The sequence below is a fragment of the Penicillium chrysogenum genome, assembly GCF_028827035.1.
Source record: "Penicillium chrysogenum strain IBT 35668 chromosome Unknown utg000004l_segment0_segment0, whole genome shotgun sequence".
Taxonomy (NCBI): Eukaryota; Fungi; Ascomycota; class Eurotiomycetes; order Eurotiales; family Aspergillaceae; genus Penicillium; species Penicillium chrysogenum.
The window spans coordinates 3,023,529-3,035,977 of NW_026622752.1; the positions used below are offsets into that span (position 1 = coordinate 3,023,529).

At 49.2% G+C, this 12,449-nt stretch overlaps 4 protein-coding genes across 4 annotated transcripts; 3 read left to right on the forward strand and 1 right to left on the reverse strand.

Moving 5' to 3' along the window:
* Positions 1–126: 126 nt before the first annotated feature.
* Positions 127–2,561, forward strand: N7489_007103 (anoctamin family protein; the record flags this gene model as incomplete). The annotated part of the gene is made up of 5 exons (XM_056712853.1): positions 127–205; positions 270–423; positions 485–773; positions 826–1,257; positions 1,305–2,561. The coding sequence occupies 5 exons, from the start codon at positions 127–129 to the stop codon at positions 2,559–2,561; spliced, it is 2,211 nt and encodes a 736-aa protein (XP_056566568.1).
* A 738-nt stretch (positions 2,562–3,299) lies between these two features.
* N7489_007104 (BZIP transcription factor) lies at positions 3,300–4,577 on the forward strand (the record flags this gene model as incomplete). The annotated part of the gene is made up of 4 exons (XM_056712854.1): positions 3,300–3,353; positions 3,575–3,590; positions 3,762–4,027; positions 4,080–4,577. 4 exons carry the CDS (start codon positions 3,300–3,302, stop codon positions 4,575–4,577), a joined length of 834 nt encoding a protein of 277 aa, XP_056566569.1.
* A 1,241-nt stretch (positions 4,578–5,818) lies between these two features.
* On the forward strand, positions 5,819–9,545 carry N7489_007105 (bZIP transcription factor; the record flags this gene model as incomplete). Its single annotated transcript, XM_056712855.1, has 6 exons — positions 5,819–5,920; positions 5,985–7,101; positions 8,029–8,318; positions 8,391–8,557; positions 8,646–9,062; positions 9,119–9,545. The coding sequence occupies 6 exons, from the start codon at positions 5,819–5,821 to the stop codon at positions 9,543–9,545; spliced, it is 2,520 nt and encodes an 839-aa protein (XP_056566570.1).
* A 322-nt stretch (positions 9,546–9,867) lies between these two features.
* N7489_007106 (GMC family oxidoreductase) lies at positions 9,868–11,686 on the reverse strand (the record flags this gene model as incomplete). Its single annotated transcript, XM_056712856.1, has 3 exons — positions 9,868–10,817; positions 10,870–11,583; positions 11,644–11,686. 3 exons carry the CDS (start codon positions 11,684–11,686, stop codon positions 9,868–9,870), a joined length of 1,707 nt encoding a protein of 568 aa, XP_056566571.1.
* Between the last annotated feature and the right edge of the window lie 763 nt (positions 11,687–12,449).

Sequence of the window (12,449 nt, forward strand, 5' to 3'; positions counted from 1 at the left end):
CAAGTTGCGTCGTAATGCGGATGGCTTCGCCCCTACTTTAGCGCCAGTGACGGCATTGACCCGCCGATCACCTCGATTTCTCGATCTGCCTCTTCCACTTTCTTTCTTCTTTCAACACCCCTGGTAATGGCGACAATTCCAGAGAATGTCCAGGAGCATAATCTCCATGTGGACTATGTTATCCGTTACAGCTTCGGAGATGTAGGTGAGTAAAAGACATCTGGAGAGCTGTAGGATGTGGCGGGGGGGACACATTCTAACAATCGCAGACCGATCCCAGGCAATTGAGCAGCTAGAGAAATTGCTCCAAGCACTGGCTCAAGTTGGTCTACAGGTAGAGGTACGACAGGGCGATGAGTCGTCTTTGCTCGTTTTTGTGAAAGCTTCAGAAAAGCGGCTGAAACGAGCGGTCTATCGGTCGCGGTGAGTGATGATCCATGTCTCTCTATGCCAATGTGCTAATCTCGGCTTTGGATTTCCATAGAGTACGTGACTGGCTATACGGAATTCGCAATGCTGAGCCCACACCTTCCAACTCGAGCGAGCCGCAAACTGAGGCTGAGCGCCTGCGGGTGATCAACCAGATGATTACACTTCCCAAGGAAGAGGGTGGCGCCGCTATCACCCCCAACCATGGCGAATGGAAGAATGTCACTGCTATATTCCCCCTTCACGATGTTGATACAAATAAAAAGTGGATACGAGCCTGGAGCTCAAAGACTTTCCTCTCTGATGACGACTTGGATCAGATCCGGAATAAGTTTGGAGAAAGTGTATGTGCAGAAAGTGCTTGTTGGTCTTGGACATAGCTAACATAGACGGCAGGTTGGATTTTATTTCGCATTCCTGCAGTCGTACTTCCGATTTTTGATTTTCCCAGCTGTCTTTGGGTTCTCCTGTTGGTTCCTGCTCGGCGGATATTCGATTATCTATACCATCGTCAATTGTCTGTGGTGTATCATCTTTGTGGAATACTGGAAGCGCCAGGAGGTTGATCTGAGCTGCAGGTGGCAGACCAAGAACGTCTCGGCCGTGCGGACCAAACGACGAGAGTTCAAGGCAGAAAAGGAGGTCCGCGATGAAGGTACCGGTGAGATGCGCGGTGTCTTCCCGGCAACTAAGCGTATGCAACGGCAGCTACTTCAAATCCCGTTCGCATTGCTTGCGGCAATTGCTTTGGGTGCTATCATTGCGACATGCTTTGCCATTGAGATCTTCATCTCGGAGCTCTACAATGGTCCCTTGAAAACATACTTGGTATAGTCATCCTTCCCCATTTACTGGTACTAAAGCTTACCCTTCAGATTTTCATCCCAACCATCCTAGTATCAGCGCTTGTGCCAACCATGAGCGCTATTTTGACGTCTATCGCAACAAAGCTTAACGATCACGAGAACCATGAGACAAGTGATGCGTATGATGTTGCATTGACCCAGAAGGTCTTTGTTATCAACTTCATCACGTCTTATATGCCAATTTTCCTGACGGCCTTTGTCTACGTGCCATTCGCTAGCCGCATTGTCCCCTACCTCGATGTCTTCCACTTGACCGTTCGGCCTTTCGTATCGAAAGAACATGCCACCACAAAGCGATCACATTTCCAGATTGACCCAGCTCGCCTGCGAAACCAGGTTGTTTACTTCACTGTCACTGCGCAAATTGTTGGCTTCGCCATGGAGACTATCGTGCCATTCATCAAGCAGCATGCGCTCCGCAAATATAAAAAATACAACAAGGAGCGCAATGGTAAGATGGGCCGAAACGGCGACAAAGAATCACCCGAAAGACCTGTCGTCTCCTTCGATGATCCGGCCGAGGAAGTGCAGTTCCTCACGCGTGTTCGTAACGAGGTCGAGCTTTCCGAGTACGACGTGACCGCTGATCTACGTGAGATGTGTATTCAGTTCGGATACTTGGCCCTTTTCTCACCCACATGGCCGCTTGTTCCCCTCTCGTTCTTTGTGAACAACTGGGTCGAGTTGCGCTCAGACTTCTTCAAGATCTGCATGGAGTTCCGCAGACCTGTGCCATTGCGGACTGACACGATTGGACCCTGGCTCGATAGCCTGGGATTCCTGTCCTGGGTCGGAAGTATCACCAGCGCTGCGCTGCTGTACATGTTCAGTGGCAACAAACAGCACGGGCCCAATGGTGAGCCGACAGATATCAAAGGCTGGGCTCTGCTTTTGACAATCTTCTTTTCGGAACACTTGTATCTTATTGTGCGGTATGCCGTGCGGGCTGGTATGGCCAGGATTGAGCCTCCCAATTCCCGCAAGGAGCGCGCTGAGCGGTACCTCATGCGCAAGCGCTATCTTGAGTCCACAACCAACGCCGAGACAGATGAGGACAAGGATGTGGACGATATCGCATCTATGGCCCAGTCCACTGATATCTCACGTAAGTCTCTTGAAGAGGATGCTCGGCGTGCGTCCTTGCATGGTGCCGACCCGGCAAGCCGTTTCTGGATGCACCAGCGGGGCTGGACTGAGTCAGCCAAGATTGGAGCTGGGATTATACAGGCACAGCCTACCAAAGATGGCGTGAAGAAGCAGCAGTAGTGCTTCAGAGTTGTTACAGGGACAGGGGCATGAGGGGGTTGACTGTGTTTTGGGGTGGATATGGGATCACGAGACCGTAGAAATTCATATTAGTACAAGATTTTCAGGTACATAGTATAGTAAGCGCCGATATTGGTCCGATTTATGCCATAATTTGTCCCAATAGAATGGAACGATAAATGTCGGGATAAGTGGTGATTCTGATGTCATGCTGACTCTGTCGGGAACAAAGTAAACCCGGTTCCGTGGCCGGATGCGGGCGGGATGCAGTCAGCAATAAACCTACTCGTGGGCATGTTTCACGGGTACTACGACAGCATACGATTGGAGGGAGATGACGAGTCATCATGAGATTGTGGTTAAACCCAATCACAGTCAGTATATGGGTTATCAAAGCCAGTTTAGCGGCAAAGCGCGTTGATATAAACTCCGGGGAATGGGCCACCGCCTCCCTCACCGCCTTCTTAATGCGGCCCATTCGCTTACCAACCCCTTACATAAATCGACGATCGCCCGGGCCCCAAATCCTCTGACTCAGAATCCTTAAGTAATCTTTCTTCTCCTCCAGGGCCCGCCATCAACTTGCTTACAGCATCGGATCTATAACTGCTTACCTCATTTTAGCTGTATTCTGTGATCAGCGAAGCAGCTGTCTTTGCTCTCAATTCTTGCGGAAACTAAGAGTTCCTTGCAAAGTCACCGCCCAATTTCATCACCAACCCTTTTTCTTCTTAATCAATGCAACCTGCACTCGCGCCAGCGCCGCATCCAAGCATGCAGACTTCTGCTCAGGTAAGCAGACTATCTTGAACGCCTTTGTCATCAGATCTATATCAGGTCCCCCGTTGTGTACTTCCTCGATACTTTGGACATAAGGCAGTCATGTCGCATCACCAACGTGTCGGGAACGGGGTCCGACCTTTCGACGCGTCGAGTCTCCATCCAGTCTTGCCGCATCACCTATATACTTCATTCTCTTATTTGCCATGGTTCATACTGACATTTGACTGCAGGATCCCGCGGATCAGGGTACGTGATTGTAGTTTAGAGCGTTCTTGATGTTTGATTGCCACGATGCGTGGGTTTTGGAGCCCAAAACTTCCACGCACCGATCTCCTACCTCATCTCCCCTGGGAGAATCAGGGATGCCCGTAGCACGTGATTATTTCCCATTGCTAACATTCATGGATGATTCTATAGTCCTCCATGACCAGCTTCTAGCTGCTCAGCACCACTTGGGCGGTCGTCCCCAGGGTGCCCCTGGACAGCAACAGCATCTGCAGCCCAGCAATGCTAGCCCGCGAGACCAGCCAAATATTGACCCTGCTATCTCGGGTGCCATGCTCGGCGCTCCCCAAACGCCGACCCAACCCCAGGGTTCTCCCCCTTCTGACGGCGGCTCCAAGAGCTACGGGAAGCGTGAGCTGTCCACTTCTAAGCGTGCTGCCCAGAACCGTGCTGCCCAGGTATGTCCTTTTTGATATAGTGAACAGAGTACTTGGCTGACCATAGTAATAGCGCGCATTCCGCCAGCGCAAGGAAACCTACATCCGTAAACTCGAGGAAGAGGTTAAGAACATCGACCCCCTCAAGGATCAGGTCAAGTCTCTGGTGGGTGAGAATTACCAGCTGCGCGAATACATCATCAATTTGCAATCCCGTCTTCTCGAAGCCCAGGGTGAAGTCCCCGAGCTTCCCGCCAACATCGATTTGAGCCAGCCCCGCACCACTGAGATGGCGCTTGCCAATGCCGGAGTTCAGAACTCCAGCCCCCCGGGCTCGGTGCCCACCCCAGGTCCCCAGGGCCAGCACCCCAGTTCAGTCTCTGATGACATGAACTCTCTGAACCGCATCGCTGCGGCAACGCTTGGCATGCGTAAGCACCCTGATGACGCTACCTTCCTGAACAACAACAACTTCCAGCAGAATAAGCGGGTGCGCACGGATGAAAACCAGGACGGAAACGACGGCGTGAACAAGCAGGAGGTGTCACATGGTCTTCCTATGGTAAACTAATTGCCCTGCCGCTTTCGTCGCCGTCTTGATTGCCTACGTTTTGCGATCACTTTTCGATACCCGCGTCTGTTTTTTCTTTGCTCGTGCGTTATTCAGCTTCGGTGTTACGTTATGCTTGATGACACGCGCCATATTTTATCTCGCGTGTTCGGCTGGATCTCTATGACTTTTTGCCTTAACTGCCATGCACTCTCCCTTTGGTAATGCTGTGTGGGGCAATGAGCGATTCCATCTTCTTCATTTCGGTTTCGCGATCCAATGGTGTTTTGGCATTCTTACCCCAGTTGTGGCAGATTGATGGGGAAGTTTGATTATTATCCTGCATTTGTTTCACACTTCAATTTGATGTATCTGCTGGTTCAATCGGATTAACCACAAGCTGCGCATATCCATACTTACCTAGCGGACTTTCGGTGCCTACCGGAGATTTCCTATGCCACTGCTTTCATGAGGACTCAGTATGTCGCTAGACTTAAGCTTGATGTGTAACTTAAAGTCCAAAACCGAGACCTTTGACCCGCTCTGCTACCGGGTTTGAGTGGACTGTACTCCGCAGTATATTAGTTCCCTTTTTTCTTTTCTTTTCTTTTCTGGTTAGTCACTTGGAATGAAGCTATTTGGAGGGTCCTTCGAGGCCAGACTTTCAGATATACCTGCATTTACCTACGAAGTCTTCATACGTCCATTGTATATGAGATGGGCTGAAGTTCTCTTGCTTGCGTGATTCAAATGCCACGAGCAATTTAGACATTTTCTATTGGAGTGACTCGGTATGTCTGAAATGGTGTGAATAGTTCTATGCATACAGACCGAAATCTTCAGTGACTTGAATGTTCATATTCAAAATATCAAGTTGTATCGGAAATACCTCGGGGAAAGGGAGGGGGAAACAGCTCGCGAATCTCCGACGTCCATCGTGGCCATGACACTATTACTTTAAAAAAAAGTATCCAACAATCACGGGGAGACTGGCTATTTAGTTGAACTTGGCCCCAACATTCTGACTCAATTGGTGTTTCAATCCCAACTGTGTACTCAACCATTTCTTTCATATTGTGGGGACCGAGGCGGATTACATTATCAGCACTTCGCCTCCATCTGGAAAGGGCTTTCACGTATAGGAATCGAGAATATGCTCATTTCATTGCCCAACGCCTGCTCACAAGACACTTTTTTTCCGGGACTAGGGACAATTCCTCCCTCGGCTTGATATAGTGCGTACCCACATCGGATGAATCAAGATGTCAAACTCAGCAACCAAACCCGCTATGGGTCAAAAGCGACCGCCAAGGAGCGCGGGTAGACGCAGGCTCGATGCACCCGGGGAAGCTATACTGTCTGAGGTATGTAGACTCCATGGAACTAATAAGAAACAATGGAGAGGACACATTCTAATTTCCCGCCCAGGATCGGCGAAGCCAAATCCGCCGAGCCCAGAGAACCTATAGATTGAAGAGAGAAGCAAGTCTTCAACAAACCCAGAAACGAGTGGCCTTCCTTGAACATAAAATGAAAGAAATCTCAAATTCGCTTGCGGAATACAGGATCACTCTTCAGTCTAACCTACAAGACACCCATTGCGAACTTCTCACTGGGTTTGACAGCATCCTGAGTCTTCTGACTTCGGCGTCCGAGGACTTTGTTCAGAAAACCAGTGTTGACCATATTTCACCGAGAGAAATTTCCAAGAAGTCTGCTCCGCTATTACCCAAGAATATCCAGCATGATGATCTTTCCGCCAATGAGACTAATTCTGGTCACCAAGCTTTTGCCGAGCGAAGCTCCACATGCATGAGTACGTTCCCGGAAACAGAGGTCAACCCGTATCAGGAAACGGGGGAGAGGGTTCTTCGTCGATCTTCTGTCATCCAGGAACGAAGAGAATTAGACTATGCCCAACCCATTGTGCAAGTCGTCGATCGATTTGGTGGAGCCAATGTTCCCGATTCATATTCATTCCTGGAAAGTTCCTTCACCCGAAGACTCAAACGATCCAGTCTGGAGCACGCCTTTCGAATATTCAGTGATATGCGCTCTGATCCGCTTGAAGTCTTCCGAATATTTAGACTCGTCCCGTGTTTCAGAGATAGGGTAAAGATGTACCCTTACTTTAGGGACCTGGTCACTTCTGAACGAGGCAGTTCACTGGAAATTCCCACACTGCCATTTTATTGTATTGGGGGAGCTGGAACACATTATGCGACGAAAGATGAAAAAGGGAATCCCATATACCCCTCGAAAATGAGACACCCTCGCAGGATCCTCGGTACTCTACCCATGTCCTGGAGTCCCGGTGACCCAAGTTCTGTCTATCAGGCACAGAGTCATCTGGAGCTTTGTGGGTTTGGCGGCCAGTGGTTTGATTGCCGCGACGTGGAAGGATATCTTAGGGAGAAAGGTGTGGACTTGGACGGACCTGGTTCGTTTCCCACCGTGCATAATCTCGCACTGAGTCCCAGTCAATCCTATATTGAGTCTGGTTCATTGGACACTCAATGCATATCATTTTCTGAGACCCCGACAGGTAAGTCTATCTTATTTACCAGGAACACTTGGACTCACGGCTCACAGATGCTATAGCTTCGGCATTACCTCAACAACCATCATGTTGCGTATTTGACCTTGAATCTTTTTTGATAGGTGAGCTTTCGCACTGATATCGTGTTGATCTCGTTTCTAAAAAAAAATGATAGGACTTCTTCGCGGTGTGGCTATCTTAGGACGGGCACCTGGTTTCCGGCGATCTGATGTTGAAACTGCCTTTCGCTCAGCCTTGATGCGAAATTTATCCTGAAATAATAATGAATCTATCACACTCGAATATCGGATGAAATATGTATATGAAATATCCAGGGTAAATTGATTAGCCGGAGATCGGTGAGAAGCTTACAACGGGAGAAAAGACGTCTAACGTACTCGGACCTTCGCTTCCACCCCCAACCCCTTTAGAGTCGCATCTATCGTATATTTTAGATTGGTAATGGGTATATAGCAAATGGAGATATTTATTTCATCTAGTTTTGCTGCGTTGCCCCAAGCTTGGGACCTTTGTCTGCCCCCTAGGTGATTATATTATCATCGTGCTCGACCTTGGCAAGGTTGGAACCTCCGAGGTCCCATCAGAAGTTTTCCAATATTGTAAACATGGTTGGCTTGAGAATTGCGAGCTCAACAATATGAAGTCTATCAATATCTCACATTCCTGCATTTGACTATGAGTTTTGTTGGGTTAGTGATCCACTGTAACCAGGAGCCTCGGTACCCAGGGCGGTTCTTCTTTGCCACACCTAATATATATTAAATACCCTCTACCATCTTATTATTTATTCATCTAGGATTGAAAAGGCAAAAGAATCTATAAAGCTTGCCCTCTCACGGATACAAGCTTTAGAGGGCAAGTTGGCAAACCGGAACCCCTGCTTTTGCGCCAAATGCTTACCATGTGACGCAGAACGCATCAAGTGTGTTGACGAAGTGATGGACTTCACCGGCTTGCTCTGTACATTATGTACATTATGTCGCAACCAGTGGCTGGCCATTGTCATTGTCTTCATCAGCTATATAACATTGGTTGGCCTTCTCCGGTACCGCCGCATGGCGAAAATTGAGGCCCCATTCGCACCTGGCAAGAAAGACTTGTCAGAGATGACGGTGAAAGAAGCACATGCTATCCTAAACCAGTTGCAAGAGCTCGAGTTTCCACATGCTTTTGCTAAAGCCCGCAAAATGGCTCTATTGAAGGTACGATAGAAACTCGTGGTCGGTCCAAACCAGCATCATAGAGAATACCGCTAAGTCCAAGTATTGTTCTAGGCTGGAGGTATTCCGACTATGTCCAAACTCTTTGCAGTTACAGGCCAAAACAATAAGCGCAACTCGGGAAAGCGCGCTGTTGATACGGAAATCGTCTTGCGAGAGGTGCAGTCCAAACCTAGGGATTCTGATCGCTATGCATCAGCTGTGGCCAGAATGAACTATCTGTATGTTACATGCACCAGTTGAAATCGGATTTCCTTCATTTCATGGCAAGGCTAAAATTTCTTGTTCCGTTCGCTGACCCATGATTAGCCATGCTCGTTATCGTCGTGCCAACAAAATAACCGATAATGATCTGCTCCATACTCTAGGTGACGGTCTCGCCGAGATCTTGAATGTTGTTGAAAGGGAAGAATGGCGCAAGCTTACTGACGTCGAGAAATGCGCTCTCGGTATCTTTCACAAGAACTTGGGAGAAGACATGGGAATCCCCTTTGACCGACTTCCTTCAAAGATCGACGGATGGAAAAATGGCCTGCACTTTGCGATTGAGTTGAGAGACTGGACAATCCAGTATGAAGAAGAAGTGGCAAAACCCACGGCGACGAATGACCAATACGTTCGCGTCTATGTCGATTCGGCATTGTCATCACTTCCTGGATCCGTAAGAACAAGTGTGCGAAAGATGCTAGGTAACGACTTGGACGATGTGATGAGAATGAGCCTTTGGTAAGTTTTACCTCTCATTTAACTACGGAAATGGCTTTTTCAACTAACGTCTACAGTCTTGAGTCTCCCGGTCCAGTCCTTTGGTTCCTACTGGCCCTCATCCGAGAGACACGAAAGGTATACCTCCGATATCTTGCACTTCCACGGTCCTCGTCTAGTGCTGTCAAGCTAGTGCACGACATACCAAACCCAGAAACGCGTCTTTATAATTTCCAAAGAAAAACTCTGCAACCCTGGTACGTCCGACCGACTTTCTGGTCAAGATGGGGACTCGGCGCGTTGCTAGTTAGAGCACTGGGAGGGAAAGTGCCCGGGTCGCGAGGAGACCGGTACCAACCAGGAGGATATGACTTGATGACGATAGGCCCGGATCCACAGAAGGAGCATGGAGCGGAGGAGATGAGATCTGATATCGAGGTAATTAAGGCGAGAGGTGTGGCAACATGCCCGTTCTCGCAGGCAAAGTCAGGTCACTTCGAGTGAAGCTGATCACTTACACATAACCCTGATGATCTATGCGATGCAACGGAAAAACTGGGCGTTCGTGGGTTTTTCATGCAGAACCATAGGATGAGAAACAAAACTTCGATGCGATAGAGAGTGGAAATGCAATACTATTTCATTGGCCGCAGGCTATATAGTCCCTGTATCCTTTATTTCTTGAAACCCGTTTATTTTAGTAGGGATTCGGTAGCAATAAGTCATTAACCGTCGTTCTCATCTATTGTAGATCGCTCTGTATCGTGGCCAATGAAGCCCATTGAACAATGTTGACCTGCCTATACTATGATATAATATTTATCATTTACTGTTCATTAAGGCCATGTTCCTTTATAAGAACATCAGCACAAGTAACACCAGTCACGTAGGCAGTAGCCTGCGTGTGATTGTTAGTGAGAACAGGAACAACACTCATATCAGCAACGCGGAGATTCTCCATGCCCCGCACGCGGAAATGCGAGTCAACAGCAGCGTCACTGGCATCGATCTTGCCCATCTTCACTGTGCCGGTCATGTGCCAACTAGAAGAGAGGAAGTTCTTCCAGAACTCGAGGATGTCCTCGTCGGAATCAGACGCGGGCCCGATGAGCGTGGCGATAGTGTCCTTCGCGAAGCACTCCTGGCTACTAACTTCCAGCAGGTGTCGGTAGATCTCGATACAGGCGCGACGATCGAACGGATCCTCAAGGAACCGCGGGTTGAACAGCAGCGGGACTTCTGGGTCGGAGGACTGCAGGCGCACTTCGCCGCGGGATTGTTCGTTCATCAGGAATGCCGCAAGACCAACATAGCTGTAATCTTTGAACATATCGGGCAACATGTAATGGATGGGCAGGTGGGTGACCATCTCGTAGTGGGGGATGGTTTCGCGGTTCATAAATTCTTGCACGGATGCTGGAAGTGCTTTGAATTCGGGCGAGGAGGTGATGCGGTCTGATTTGAACCAGCCACTGCCGACCTGGCAGCCGTATCGGGTCCACAGGCCGGTGTTGTCATCTTCCCACTGTTTCATTGCAGCCTCCATGGCGGCGGGGTCTTGGAAGAACGAGTTGCGATCGTTCGTCTCAGGTTTCCGGGCGAGAATCAGAGGAACAAAGTAGTGGTCTCGAAGACCCTGGCCAATAGCGGGGAGATCGTTGACTACAGGAATGTCGAATTTCTCGAGGTCTGCGGCTGGTCCGATTCCAGAATGCATTAGGATCTTCGGGGTGTCGAGTGAGCCTGCGGAGAGAATCACGTCCCGAGAAGCGAAGTCTGCAATCCACGTCAGATGAAGGGAGCGATAAAAGACCAGGATGAGACATACACTGCTTGCCCTGGGCCTCTACTCCAACGGCCTTCTTGCCCTGCAGTAAGATCCTCTGTACTGGGCTGTCCGTGACAACCACAAGATTAGCAGGAGCACCCGAAAGTAAGTCGACAGCCGTGGTACGCTTTCCCTTGTGAGCGGAGTTAATCGTGGCGGCCATGCCAAGGGGATTGCCAGAGTTGTGATCCAAGTTGAGCTTGTGCCCAGCTGCTTCGAAAGCATCCAGTGAGAGCGACAAGTCCCTTTCCCAGTCCTCTGCATACCCGACACGCAGGTCACCCGAGTTGCCGTGGTCGGAAGCAACTGAATTGGCATATTTCCTGTTCTTCGGAAGTGTGACACCGCCATTGAAGGTCTCCAAATTCTTGAAGCGGGTCTGCATCTCCTTCCATCCGAAGGTGTCATCGCCCACCGCAGATGCCCACTCATTGTAGTCGTCCCGCGCGCCTACACTATAGACGCCGAAGTTGATTGCCGAGCTACCTCCCAGACCCTTTCCACGGGAATAGTCTAGCTCACGCCCGTTGCAATGTTCCTGAGGTGTGGTCTTGTATCCCCAGTTCAGTTTTCCTTCCATGAATGTCGTCCAGCGCTTCCCGTCAACCCGCAAAGCGTTATCATCATTGCGACCACCTGCTTCAAGAAGCAGAACCTGAGGTCTTTCGGCTGATTTGGCAAGCCCCGCAGCCAGGGCGCAACCAGCTGGACCACCTATTTAAGTGATGAGCATGGGGGACTGCATGTGTGCCTGGTGCATGATTCCAAGGTTACCTCCTACGATGACAAAGTCATAATTGTTTCCTGTAGATCCCATGTTGAAGGAAGACTTCGTTTAAAAACAAGTAAAGAAATCTGCTGAGATCAGAGGCAACGCGTTAGGTATATGTCAGATTTTCTTTTTCACATGCCCCGCGCCAGCTGAATACCCCTCTTTGATGGCATTCGGAGTAAGCCAACACACTTAAAATGGCGTGTTAGACGGAGTCCACCTGTCAGGGCCCAATAATAGGCGGGGGCAGGAAATGTATACACCGCCACCACTAGAAGTGGAGGGGTTTTGATTTGACAGAAACATTCACAGAATGTTGGATCTGTTTATCCATACAGGCTAAATGGATCTTCAAAGCCAGTAAGGTTCGTCAACCTGGTCAAAGTTGGAGGGGTGCATGCAGAGCCCAGGTGTGGTGAAGGATACATGCAAAGGCTAACACAAAGCCTACTTCATTAGTGTCACGCTAACAGAAAAAGTGCAACATGGTACTATAAGCAAAGATGACAATGGGGATTTAAAGTCGCTCTTTGTCACACGCCCAAATGGAAATCACGGGGAATCCATGTTGATTCTTATAGAGTCCAGCATTTCGTACCTTCTTGACATGTACTCTTTAAGTACCTGCGCAGCATGCGCATGCCCGGTTGCACTAATTGCCGATTCCGCATCGCTAAAACTTAGTCGAAATTGTTGGAAACCCGAGAAAGGAAAACAATAAGATTCAAGCCGATGGGGACCCACACTGCGATCAGGGAATGACTAGCGCAGGGTATCGATCTTTGAAGCTAGGAGGTTTCGCTTCAGA